The following is a 14,080-nucleotide window of genomic DNA, read 5'->3' on the forward strand; positions in this document are numbered from 1 at the left end:
AAATCTGGACAACACCCAACCCTATCGTGGATACCATTTTTATGTCTCGGTGTCCAGTATAAGGAAGTTAGAGGTAGTTTTGCGAGCCAATGCTAGTCTATGGATATTTGCTAGCATGCTAACTTCCTTCATACTGGACACAGAGACATAACATTTTTATACACAAGTTCATCGGACTTCGGGAAAATAGTTTGAAAAATCCCAAAGTATCCCTTTACTCCCAGACATAGTGCTGTTGCTGCCCTAGGTCTGGGACTTCAGAGAGAACATGGCTCCTCTGACCTCTTTCAGTAGCACATGAATCAGACACAAACATGTGTATCCATCCACAGCCAACCCAGCTATGTAGTGAAGCTACAACAGGTATTTACAGTAAGTCACAATCTAGTACTGGGAAACAAAGCAAAGGGAACAAAACATGAAGCGGACTATATTTCTTGAAGAAAACATTCATAATGTTAGAAAATGTTGGAAAATAAAATGCCTTAGGTCGTCACCCAGTCACATTTGATTCATTTGCAAGCTATAGCACATCATATTTTACAAAAGTAGGCTAAAAGGCCATAGAGATAAGTCTGCTTCTTGTTGTTTTTTTATTGCCAAGGAAAATCTGCTATTGTAGTATCGCGATACGGGTATCGTGACAACACTACTGTCTAGGGTGATGGAATTCAACAAGCTGGGAGGGAAAGCTGCAGCTGAAGTGGCCTTATTTGGACAGATCCCTCAGGACTATGACCATTAGCAAATATACTGCATGCAAACCCATAGTTACAGCCAGGCTGGCTGTAAAAGTACTCAGAAACAGTCAAAAGCAGACAGACTACTACAGCTAACCCTTCTATGAGCTCTACTGGGAATAAGAGCACCTTTCAACACCTATCAAATGTATGGCAGCTCCGACACTGTCTGAGTCAGAAGCCCTCAGGTTGGTGTGTGCATTTCTCTGTCTGGTCTGGACAAAACAAAAGTATACATTCACAAGGGAATAGAAACAGAGAGCCACCCTGGCTTATGGTGTCAATGGCACAACACAGGCCTACACACCCACCAAACAACACACTATTCTCACACTTAATCCAGCAGGGAAGATAGCCTGTCTCATATTTTACCGTAGGGTCATAAAGGACCTGTTTTGAACAGGTAGAAGAGAGGCTGCTAACCCCATTAGTTACCGAGGACGGGACCTGTTGATATTTACATTACATTTCAGTCAATTAGCAGACGCTCTTATCCAGAGTGACTTACAGTAGTGAGTGCATACATTTTCATACTTTTTTCATACTGGTCCCATGTGGGGAATCAAACCCACAACCCTGGCATTGCAAAGGACATGCTCTACCAACTGAGCCACAAGGGACTGGGGCACTAGGTCACTCCTGGTCCTGGAGGGCTGCTGTGTGTGCAGGCAATGTCCATAGGGGTGTGTACAGTACTAGCTATGCTACATACCTAGGCTTATACTGTGCTGTAATAGTTATTGTAGTAGCAGCAGTAGTACTAATAGTAGTAGTAGAAACAGTTGTACTAATAACAGTAGTACTAATAGTAGCAGTATTAGCAGTACATACCTTTAGACTTGACTCATAATCTGTGTTGCCTTTAAACATGAGGCCCAGTCTCATGTGGATCTCCGTGGCTCGGGAGAAACTGGGGTCAATATAGAGCACTTCCTGAAACGCTTTTATCGCCCTGCACACACACAGAGACACAGGAGGAGAGGGTTAAACATAGGGTGGAACAAAACACGACACATTTAAAAAAAATACTTTAATTCACAAAAGCAAAAATGTGTGGAAATAACCTGAGGGTGCTTTTTTTCCTGGGATAAAAATAGAGCGAGTAGCTATGGCAAAGAACTAAAGGACTGTTGATTCTGATTGCTAGAGCATCCCTGAATTGTGTGAGTGTGAGTGAAAGAGCAGAAGAGCAAGCACCGCGGTCACCAAAATTACCCCCCACGCACAACCACCACGATATAAAACAAAAACAAATTAGACACCCCATATAGGCTACAAAACAAACATACTCCACTCTACTGCTCCACCCCTTCCCTATACACATATCCTACAAATAAACACCAACTATAACAACGTACACAAATAAATCCACTCACAGTGCGGTTGTGAAAACAAAGGCTATCGTATGTCACCACGGAGGTCTGCCACAGCAAGAGAGACTACAGTAGAAACACTGATCTCACTGCTGAGGCTGCCTGTGCACTGCTCGCTCGCTCGCACGCACGCACGCGCACACACACACACACGCGCTGCTGTGCTGAAGCAAAGCACTCTGAACCCATTGGCCTCTCTCCCCCTCCTATCCCTGTTCCAATCCTTCCTTCCTCCCGCTCTCGTTCATTTGTTCCCTCCAGAGAGCTAGGCGCTCCAGCTTCTCTAGGCTGGAACAGATTGGCAGAGACACAGAGCAAACGGCAGACAAGCTAACAGAGAATACTTTCTACAGGACAGACAGATATGAGGCAGAACACTAAACAATACCAAGTGTTCTCTGACTGAACCCCAATTATACCAGAGTTAAGCTATTAGTGACAAAGTCGTGTTGTATTATGAATCTGACGTAGGCAATATAACCCCCTGCTCTAGCCCCGTAGCTCTCCAGGAACAATGTTGGTGACTAGGACTGGGAATTCCCAGGGAACTAACGATACGACATTATCACTATACTTTGGTGCCGATACAGCATGTATTGCCATACACAGGGCTGCGCACAATTGGCCCATCGTCGTCTGGGTTTGGCAGGGGTAGGACGTCATTGTAAAAAATGATTTGTTCTTAACTGACTTGCCTAGTTAAAAAAAAAAATTATAATTGCAATTCGATACTGTGATTTTATTGCGATTTGATGTTCCAAACATATTGCTCACCATGTCTGCTGCAGAGAGATAAGAGAGAGAACTACTTTTGATCAGTTATGGCAATAAAAGGGCTGAAAAAAAATTGGTGCAGGTACAGTCAACTAGCGCAAAAATAATTTTGATATATTGTCAAAACAATACGATATATCTTCAAAAATAATATCCCGATCTGTAACTAAGTTTTTCCCCCGATCTCCATTGGTGACCACTGCACTGGCCCTATGAGGTAACATTACATCTTTCAGCTCTGAATTCCTCTGAAGTCTCTAGCTGGTGATGCAACATGTCCTACATTGAGGGAGAAACCCAAATGACCCGCTTCTCTGTAGCCCCCCTCCCCCCATGTGGAACTCCCTTCCCCTGGGAGAGAGAAGGGCTATACTATATACAGTACCAGTCAAAAGTTTGGACACACCTACTCATTCAAGTGTTTTTCTTTATTTTTACTATTTTCTACATTGTAGAAAAATAGTAAAGACATCAAAACTATGAAACGCATATGGAATCATGTAGTAACCAAAAAAGTGTTGAACAAATCAAAATATATTTTGTATTTTAGATTCTTCAAAGTAGCCACCCTATGCCTCTTGGCATTCTCTCAACCAGCTTCATGAGGTAGTCACCTGGAATGCATTTCAATTAACAGGTGTGCCTTCTTAAAAGTCAATTGGTGGAATTTCTTTCCTTCTTAATGCGTTTGAGCCAATCAGTTGTGTTGTGACAAGGTAGGTACACAGAAGATATCCCTATTTGGTAAAAGACCAAGTCCGTATTATGGCAAGAACAGCTCAAATAAGCATAAAATAATGATGGACTGTCATTTCTCTAAGACATGAAGGTCAGTCAATCCGGAAAAGGTGAAGAACTTTTAAAGTTTCTTCAAATGCAGTCGCAAAAACCATCAAGCGCCATGATGAAACTGGCTCTCATGAGGACCATCACAGGAAAGGACGAACCAGAGTTACCTCTGCCGCAGAGGATAAGTTCATTAGAGTTACCAGCCTCAGATTGTAGCCCAAAAAAAGCTTCAGAGTTCCAGTAACAGACACATCTCAACATCAACTGTTCAGAGGAGACTGTGTGAATCAGGTCATGGTCAAATTGCTGCAAAGAAACCACTACTAAAAGGACACCAATAAGAAGAAGAGACTTGCTTGGGCCAAGAAACACGAGCAATGGGCATTAGAACGGTGGAAATCTGTCCTTTGGTCTGAGGAGTCGAAATTTGAGACTTTTGGTTCCAACCGCCGTGTCTTTATGAGACGCAGAGGTGAACGGATGATCTGCGCATGTGTGGTTCCCACCATGAAGGATGGAGGTGGTGGTGTGATGGTGTAGGGGTGATTTGTTGGTGACACCATCAGTGATTTATTTAGAATTCAAGGCACACTTAACCAGCATGGCTACCACAGCATCCTGCAGCGATACGCCATCCCATCCCAAAGCATTCCTCTTGAAGCTGGTTGAGAGAATGCCAATCGTGTGCAAAGCTGTCATCAAGGCAAACGGTGGCTACTTTGAAAAATTGTAAATATATTCTGATGTTTTTAACAATTTTGGTTACTAAATGATTCAAATGTAGAAAATTTGAAAAATAAAGAAAAACCCTTGAATGAGTAGGTGTGTCCAAACATTTGACTGGTACTGTTCAGTGATTTCCAACAAGTCAATTCATCAAATTTCTGCCCTGCTAGAGCTGCTGGTCAACTGTAAGTGCTGTTATTGTGAAGTGAAAATGTCTAGGAGCAACAACGGCTCAGCCACGAAGTGGTAGGCCACACAAGCTCATAGAACGGTACCGCCGAGTGCTGAAGCGTGTAGCTCGTAAAAATCGTCTGTCCTTGGTTGCAACACTGGAAGAAACGTCAGCACAACTGTTCGTCGGGAGCTTCATGGTAAGCAGCCGCATACAAGCCTGGGGAAGGCTCTTTTCTGTTTCAGCATGACAATGTCCCCATGCACAAAACGAGGTCCATACAGAAATGGTTGGTCAAAGTTGGTGTGGAAGAACTTGACTCCATCGGACACCTTTGGGATGAATTGGAACGCAGACTGCAAGCCTGGCCTAATTGCCCAACATCAGTGCCTGACCTCACTAACGCTCGTGGCTGAATGGAAGCAAGTCCCCCACAGCAATGTTCCAACATCTACTGGAAAGCCTTCCCAGAAGGAGTGGAGGCTGTTATAGCAGCAAAGGGGGAACCAACTCTATATTAATGCCCATGATTTTGGAATGTGATGTTCGAAGAGCAGGTGTCCACATACTTTTGGTCATGTAGTGTATGTAAACTTGGCAGGCTGACAGCACTGGAGGCACTCAAGGTCAAGGCAGGGGAGAAGACAGGGGAGGCAAGGACCAGAACTAGGGTTGGTGTTGTAGACGAACACAGCTCAGAAGTAGGCTAGCTTGTGTACACCCATCCAGACTGAAAAACATCTCCTGGTCAAAAAAGTTGCACTTAAAACAATGGAGCATTCAAAAGTGTGCAAGTATCTATTTACTGTTATAGATGAATGCCTCACAAGCTAATGGAATGGCTGGAGTTGACCGATGCAAAGCACATTTCTTTTTAATAAGGCCTAAGCATCTCATCATGCTCGTGGTATACATTGCTAATGGATGGCTCCCCCAATGCAATCTAAATCATTAAATCAAGCTTTATTTATACAGCACACTTCAGATGTGGAATGCAACGCAATGTGCTTTACAGGGGGGAAAAAATTTAAACAATGAAAATAAATGCTGACATTTGTATTACTTAACAAACATAAGATAAAAAACAAAAAGGACAAACTAAAAAACACTAAGGAAAAGTACAGCTAAAAAGATGTGTTTTAAGATCTCTTAAATGTGCCCAGTTTCAGCCCCCCTCGGGTTCTCTGGCAGGCTATGCCTCTCCATGCCTCTTAGTCCTAGGTTTTGGGATAGTTAAAAGGCCAGTGCCAGAGGACCTGAGGGACCTACTGGGTACATAAATTAAAAGTATGTCTGACATGCATTTAAAACCCAATAGAAGAACCTTAGATCTAAAACTCAGGCAGCCAGTGCATTGCCCATTACCAACAATACTTTTTGGAGAAAAGCAAAACATAAATGGAAAATAACCTGATCGGATGGCTTGACTGTTGGCTTTATAACATTTAGATCCAATATGGCTCCTAATCATGGCAGTAACATTAGCTGCATTATTCTTGATAAAATAACTAACATGTAGATGCATAATGACTGCCTAGACAACATTTAGATACAAGATGACAGCCAGTTGCATCAAAGACACCTCCTCGCAGTATTACTCCCTATGGAAACTAATAGAGGGGGCCTACCTTCTCTGTCCTGCCTGGGCCTCTGTTGAGGGGGGCTGCACTGGCCTAGACAGGGAGAAAGGGGACCTACAGTAGTCAATATCAGGCAATGCCACAGACACCTAGCAGCACTACACAGCCTCAGCAAAGCACTTACTCAACAAGGACCCAAGTACAGTAATACATTCCCCATCACAGGTATATGGGGAGGGAGGGAATTTAGTTACTACTCCTCTGGTGCAATGTAGGAAATCACTTTTGTGATTTGAATTATTCAGTTAGTAATTTATAGTGGCACCTCTCCTACTGTTTTCTAGCTGCTTGAAAATGGAAAAACCAGTGCATATTCTCTCTCTCCAAAACCATAGTTTTAATCCCTTAGTCTAAGACGTTGGGGGAGGGGGGTGCTAAACTGACATCTGGAATGGTTTTAAAGAAGGGTCATACTATGGATCATTTAGCTATCTGATTTTGAATTTTAAGTCAACTTTAGGTATAATATAAAATAAAATTGGAATAAAATATTGATTTTGGCCATTACCACTAAAGCCATAGAAACGCATTGAATAACTCATTCATAAATGGCAAAAAGGACAGTAAAAGAAAGTCGTAAGAAACAAGGTTTTGAAGTGTCTGTCAAATCTAGGAAATATTTTATATATATATATATATATATATATATATATATTTTATTTATTATATATATTTATTATTTATTATATATATTTATTTATCACATCCAGCCGTGATATATATATGGGCTCCCGAGTGGCGCAGCGGTCTAAGGCACTGCATCTCAGTGCAAGAGGCATCACTACAGTACCTGGTTCAAATCCAGGCTTTATCACATCCAGCCGTGATTGGGAGTCAAATAGGGCGGGCACAATTTGCCCAGCGTCATCTGGGTTAGGCTTTCATTGTAAATAAGAATTTGTTCTTAACTGAATTGCCTAGTTAAATAAAACAAAATATATCACACACAGTACCAGTTAAAAAGTTTTAGAACACCTCATTCAAGAGTTTTTATTTTTACTATTTTCTACATTGTATAATAATAGTGAAGACATCAAAACTATGAAATAACACTTTTGGAATCATGTAGTAAACAAAAAAATGTTAAATCAAAATATATTTTATATTTGAGATTCTTCAAATAGCCACCGTTTGCCTTGATAACAGCTTTGCATACTCTTGGCATTCTCTCAACCAGCTTCATGAGGTAGTCACCTGGAATGCATTTCAATTAACAGGTGTGCATTGTTAAAAGTTCATTTGTGGAATTTCTTTCCTTCTTAATGCGTTTGAGTCAATCAATTGTGTTGTGACAAGGTAGAGATGGTATACAGAAGATCGCCCTCTTTGGTAAAAGACCAAGTCCATATTATGGCAAGAACAGCTCAAAAAAGCAAAGAGAAACGACAGCCCATCATTACTTTAAGACATGAAGGTCAGTCAATCCAGAAAAGTGCAGTCGCAAAAATCATTGAGCTCTATGATGAAACTGGCTCTCATGAGGACCACCACAGTAAAGGAAGACCCAAAGTTACCTCTGCTACAGAGGATAAGTTCATTAGAGTTAACAGCCTCAGAAATTACAGTCCAAATGAATGCTACACAGAGTTCAAGTAACAGACATCTCAACATCAACTGTTCAGAGGAGACTGTGTGAATCAGTTCTTCATGGTTGAGTTACTGCAACGAAATCACTACTAAAAGACACCAATAAGAAGAAGAGACTTGCTTGGGCCAAGAAACACAAGAAATGGACATTAGAACAGTGGAAATCTGTCCTTTGGTCTAGAGTACAAATTGGAGATTTTTGGTTCCAACCGCTGTGTCTTTGTGAGATGTGGTGTGGGTAAACGGATGATCTCTGCATGTGCATTTCTTTAACTCCTTCAAGACTGTTGGAAAAGCATCCAGGAGAAGCTGGTTGAGAAAATGCCAAGAGTGTGCAAAGCTGTCATCAAGGCAAAGGGTGGCTATTTGAAGAAGCTCAAATATAAAAAACACATTTTGATTTGTTTGACACTTTTTTGGTTACTACATGATAGCATTTGTGTTATTTCATAGTGTTGATATCTTCACAATTATTCTACAATGTACAAAATAGTAAAAATAAAGAAGAACCCTTAGGTAGCTGTGTCGAAACTTTTGACCAATAGAGTGTGTATATGTATGCACACACAGAGAGAGAGAGTGCACTCGGAAAGTATTCAGACCCCTTGACTTTTCCCACATTTTGTTACGTTACAGCCTTCTTCTAAAATTGATTAAATGTTTTTCCCCCTCATCAATCTACACACAATACCACATAATGACAAAGCAAAAACAGTTTTTTGGACATTTTGGCAAATTTATTAAAAACAAACAACTGAAATATCACATTTACATAAGTATTCAGACCCTTTACTTAGTACTTTGTCGACGCACCTTTGGCAGCAACTACAGCCTTGAGTCTTCTTGGATATAACGCTACAAGCTTGGCACACCTGTATTTGGGGACTTTCTTCCATTCTTCTCTGCAGATCCTCTCAAGCTCTGTCAGGTTGGATGGGGACTGTAACTGCACAGCTATTTTCAGTTATCTCCAGAAATGTCCGGGCTCTGGCTTTGCCACTGAAGGACATTCATAGACTGGTCCCGAAGCCACTCCTGCGTTGTCTTGGCTATGTGCTTAAGGTCGTTGTACTGTTGGAAGGTGAACCTTCACCCATGTCTAGAGGTCCTGAGCGCTCTAGAGCAGGTTTTCATCAAGGATCTCTCTGTACTTTGCTCCCTTCATCTTTCCCTCACTTCTGACTAGTCTCCCAGTTCCTGCCGCTGAAAAACATCCCCAAACCATTATGCTGCCACCACGTTTCACCGTAGGTTGGTGTCAGGTGTCCTCCAGACGTGACGCTTGGCATTCAGGCCAATGAGTTCAATCTTGCTTTCATCAGACCAGAGAATCTCGTTTCTCATGAGAGTCTTCAGGTGCCCTTTGACAAACTCCAAGCGGCTGTCATGTGCCTTTTACTGAGGAGTGGCTTCTGTCTGGCCACTCTACCATAAAGGCCTGATTGGTGGAGTGCTGCAGAGATGGTTGTCCTTTTGGAAGGTTCTCCCATCTCCACAGAGGAACTCTGGAGCTCTGTCAGAGTGACCATCAGGTTCTTGGTCACCTCCCTAACCAAGGCCCTTCTCCCCCGATTACACAGTTTGGCTGGGCGGCCAGCTCTAAGAAGAGTCTAAGTGGTGCCAAACTTCTTCCATTTAAGAATGATGGAGGCCACTGTGTTCTTGGGGAACTTCAATGCTGCAGAAATGTTTGGGTACCCTTCCCCAGATCTGTGCCTCGACACAATCCTGTCTCAGAGCTTTACGGATAATTCCTTCAACCTCATGACTTGGTTTTTGCTGACAACTGTGGGACCTTATTGACAATGTGTGACAATGTGTGTACCTTTCCAAATCATGTCCAATCAATTGAATTTACTACAGGTGGACTCCAAGTTATAGAAACATCTCAAGGATGATCAATGGAAACAGGATGCACCTGAGCTCAACTTCGAGTTTCATAGCAAAGGGTCTGAAAATACTTATGTAAATAAGGAAATCTTTTTATTTTTACAATTTCTAAAAACATGTTTTCACTTTGTCATTATGGGGTTTTGCGTGTAGATTGATGAGGAACATTTTTTATTTAATCAATTTAAGAATAAGGATGTAATGTAACAAAATGTGGAAATATTCAAGGGGTTTGAATACTTTCCGAATGTACTGTACGTACGTACTGTACTGTACACACTTTCCCCCCCCAAACATTTAACCTCTTTTTTGGGGGGAAGGCACAAAACTACATTCATACTTCCATAATTTTTTTTACCGGTACTGGTTACCTTCAGACAAGTCCTGTGACTTCTGGGCGCAATAGAACAAAACGGAGAACACCATCATGTTCGTGAGAATCTCCCCGTTCCATAGAGTGGTTGATCGTAGGTCAAACCATTCGAACGCTACAGACGTTTTCGTGAGAAGACCTTTCACCCGCAGATGCAAAGTGCGACACTGGCAGATTGAGACGCACCCAATCCTCTAGCTTAGCTTAAAAAATGTTTTGTTATGAAACTTAAATTCAAATCGACTTTAGGGGGTTAAATACCAGCTTTAGCAGTGGGAGACAACGACGACCGTGAACTGGATTACACACACAGAGCACCCACTGCAGTGTGTGCGCGCATCGACAGCACAAAACCAAGCCATCCCTGTCAAGACTGAGTGTGTGTGCATGTCAGTGTGTTCGTTTGCAGAGAAATACACCCCCACACACACACTATGACCCCAACATATCACACTACATCCTCTTCCTCTCCCCACTTTAACCTTTTCATGACCATAACTTGAGCATGTACAGTCGTGGCAAAAAGTTTTGAGAATGACACAAATATTAATTTCCACAAAGTTTGTTGCTTTCAGTGTCTTTAGATATTTCTGTCAGATGTTACTATGGAACACTGAAGTATAATTACAAGCATTTCATAAGTATCAACGGCTTTTATTGACAATTACATGAAGTTGATGGAAAGAGTCAATATCTGCAGTGTTGAGCCTTCTTTTTCAAGACCTCTGCAATCCGCCCTGGCATGCTGTCAATTAACTTCTGGGCCACATCCTGACTGATGGCAGCCCATTCTTGCATAATCAATGCTTAGAGTTTGTCAGAATTTGTGGGTTTTTGTTTGTCCACCCTCCTCTTGAGGATTGACCACAAGTTCTCAATGGGATTAAGGTCTGGGGAGTTTCCTGGCCATGGACCTAAAATATTGATGTTTTGTTCCCCGAGCCACTTAGTTATCACTTTTGCCTTATGGCAAGGTGCTCCATCATGCTGGAAAAGGCATTTTTCTTCACCAAACTGTTCCTGGATGGTTGGGAGAAGTTGCTCTCGGAGGATGTGTTGGTACCATTCTTTATTCATGGCTGTGTTCTTAGGCAAAATTGTGAGTGAGCCCACTCCCTTGACAGAGAAGCAACCCCACACATGAATGGTCTCAGGATGCTTTACTGTTGGCATGACACAGGACTGATGGTAGCGCTCACCTTGTCTTCTCCGGACAAGGTGCAATCTTACTGGCAGCAATATCCTTGCCTGTGAAGCCATTTTGTGCAAAGCAATGATTATGGTACCCGTTTCCTTTGCAGGTAACCATGGTTGACAAAGGAAGAACAATGATTCCAAGCACCACCCTCCCTTTGAAGCTTCCAGTCTGTTATTCGAACTCAATCAGCACGACAGATTGATCTCCAGCCTTGTCCTCGTCAACACTCCCACCTGTGTTAACGAGAGAATCACTGACATGATGTCAGCTGGTCCTTTTGTGGCAGGGCTGAAATGCAGTGGGAATGTTTTTGGGGGATTCAGTTCATTTGCATGGCAAAGAGGGACTTTGCAATTCATCTGGTCACTCTTCATAACATTCTGGAGTATATGCAAATTGCCATCATACAAACTGAGGCAGCAGACTTTGTGAAAATTAATATTTGCGTCATTCTCAAACCTTTTGGCCACGACTGTATACAGTGAAGGATTTCCTTTCCCTGAACTGTCACCAAAGTTCTTCATCCCAAATCCCCTGAAGCACCAACAGGCTCTAGTCTCTTTGCCTATAACATTTTCAAAGGTGGCCCATTCTATATTTGCTGTCAGCAGTGTTCTAGGCTATATTTGCTGTAAGCAGTGTTCTAGGCTATATTTGGCCTAAAAGTGGCAGAAGCAGTAAATGGCAACATTCTTCAAAAAACAAAACGTCATATAAAGCCATGACAGCACTGGTAGGCTGAATGCATGACTGACACAGTAATTACGACAAGATAACAGGTAGCCTATTCCTCAACTGTGACTCCCAAAAGTCAGGTAAGGGTTAAATGCAAACACACAGTAAGGAACATACAATAGCTAGACAAATGTATTGTATTGTATTACTACACACAATTTCAGGACTCATTTCAAAGCCCATGAGGCCATTAAATGCTGAAATAGTAAAGCAAATATAGGTCTCAGGTCTCTAGCCAATAAAACGCACAAGAGTGCAATGGAAAATACTCAGGATGTGCAGCTACTTACCACTGAAATGCGTTGTAATGGAAGTAAACCATACCAAGGCCATATAAAAAGGCAGCATTCTGAAAGAGAGGGGGAGAAAACAATGAGTGTCAGAAACAGCACCAGAGCACTTATTTCTCAAACATCAATGTTTTGGTTTGGTTTTTTAAAGATGTCGTGACTGAACAACACTGATTACTCACTCAAGTTTAAACAACACAGGCCATGAAACCAACCAGATCCCTAATAACATTAAGTCCTGGTTGAGCAATCTCACTGGAAAGTATCAGAGGCTCAAAGGTCAATGGCTAACACATAAACATCTCCCTGTGCCAGTTCCCTGTGGGGAGTCTGCGGGGGTTAATCTGCTTCTCCAGTCAGAGCTGCTCAGGTAGAGAAACGTAGCTGGTGAAACAAACCTACACATCTCAACACTGTCACTAAATTACTGCACCAGATATGGTTTAGTTAACGGAGACAGAAACAGTAGCCCCCTCATCCCTAAAAGGATTAAAGTGCACTCTGCTGTATGTCCATAGGGTAACTGGTAGAGTAGAGGCCCAAATACATACTTCAGTTCATTTCAAAAGAGTCTGAAATTCACCTTTCAGGGGTAACTGTTGTGGCCCAGTTTCATATAACAAACTGTAGTAATAGTCAGAACTGAAACCGGTAGAGGTGTTAAATCTCTAACCACATCACCTCCTACTCAGACAAACACACAAATCAAGTGGAAAACTAATTGCACATTCAATACCAATCAGAGGTAAATATTGTACATAACAATGCCATTCAGAGCGCTTCACTACCAAAACATGAGAGGATCAGAAGTCTAACTGCACCATCCACGAAGCTTGGACTGAGGAGAGAGCAGGACAGGAGGGAAGGAACGAACTAATACTGCTTCCACCAGCCCTCAAAAGTGTTAAGTCTAGAAAAAGCTGAGAATAGCTGGGTTTTAGAACCCAGTTTTCTAAAACACAGCTATTCTCAGCTCTTTCTAGTAGAGGTCGACCGATTAATCGGAATGGCCGATTAATTAGAGCCGATTTCAAGTTTTCATAACAATCGGTAATCGGTATTTTGGCCACCGATTTTTTGTATTTTTTTTTACACCTTAATCTGACTTGTCTAGTTAAATAAAAAAACACATTCTTATTTTCAATGACGGCCTAGGAACAGGGGTTAACTGCCTTGCTCAGGGGGGGGATTTGTTTTTGCAACCTTCGGTTACTAGCCCAACACTCTAACCACCTGCCTTACATTGCACTCCACGTGGAGCCTGCATGGCAGGCTGACTACCTGTTACGCGAGGGCAGCAAGAAGCCAAGGTAAGTTGCTAGCTAGCATTAAACTTAACTTATAAAAAACGATCAATCTTAACATAATCACTAGTCAACTACACATGGTTGATGATATTACTAGTTTATCTAGCGTGTCCTGCGTTGCATATAATCGATGCGGTGCCTGTTAATTTCTCATTGAATCAGCCTACTTCGACAAACGGGTGTTGATTGAACCTCTTATAGCAAGCGCATTTGCGAAAAAAGCAGTCGTTGCACCAATGTACCTAACCATAAACATCAATGCCTTTCTTTAAAATCAATACACAAGTATATATTTTTAAACCTGCATATTTAGTTAATATTGCCTGCTAACATGAAATTGTGTCACATCTCTAGCGTTCATTGCACGCAGAGCCAGGGTATATGCAACAGTTTGGGCCGCCTGGCTCGTTGCGAAATAATTTGCCATAATTTTAGGTAATTATGACATAACATTGAAGGTTGTGCAATGTAACAGGAATATTTAGA

At 41.9% G+C, this 14,080-nt stretch overlaps 1 protein-coding gene across 4 annotated transcripts in view; it reads right to left on the bottom strand.

Moving 5' to 3' along the window:
* Nucleotides 1–14,080, bottom strand: part of kdm6a (lysine (K)-specific demethylase 6A) — a 104,309-nt gene that overhangs the window by 76,660 nt on the left and 13,569 nt on the right. The window contains exons 5-7 of one of the 4 annotated variants that reach the window (XM_014164461.2): nt 12,288–12,346; nt 6,203–6,268; nt 1,572–1,692 (exon numbers count right to left, since the gene is read on the bottom strand). In XM_014164461.2, coding sequence (XP_014019936.2) covers nt 1,572–1,692; nt 6,203–6,268; nt 12,288–12,346 — 246 coding nt within the window. Of the gene's footprint in view, nt 1–1,571; nt 1,693–2,116; nt 2,341–6,202; nt 6,269–12,287; nt 12,347–14,080 lie in introns of those variants that run through there. The other 3 variants (XM_014164463.2, XM_014164464.2, XM_014164466.2) reach the window with 3 other exon arrangements.

This window comes from Salmo salar, chromosome ssa21 (assembly GCF_905237065.1).
Source record: "Salmo salar chromosome ssa21, Ssal_v3.1, whole genome shotgun sequence".
Taxonomy (NCBI): Eukaryota; Metazoa; Chordata; class Actinopteri; order Salmoniformes; family Salmonidae; genus Salmo; species Salmo salar.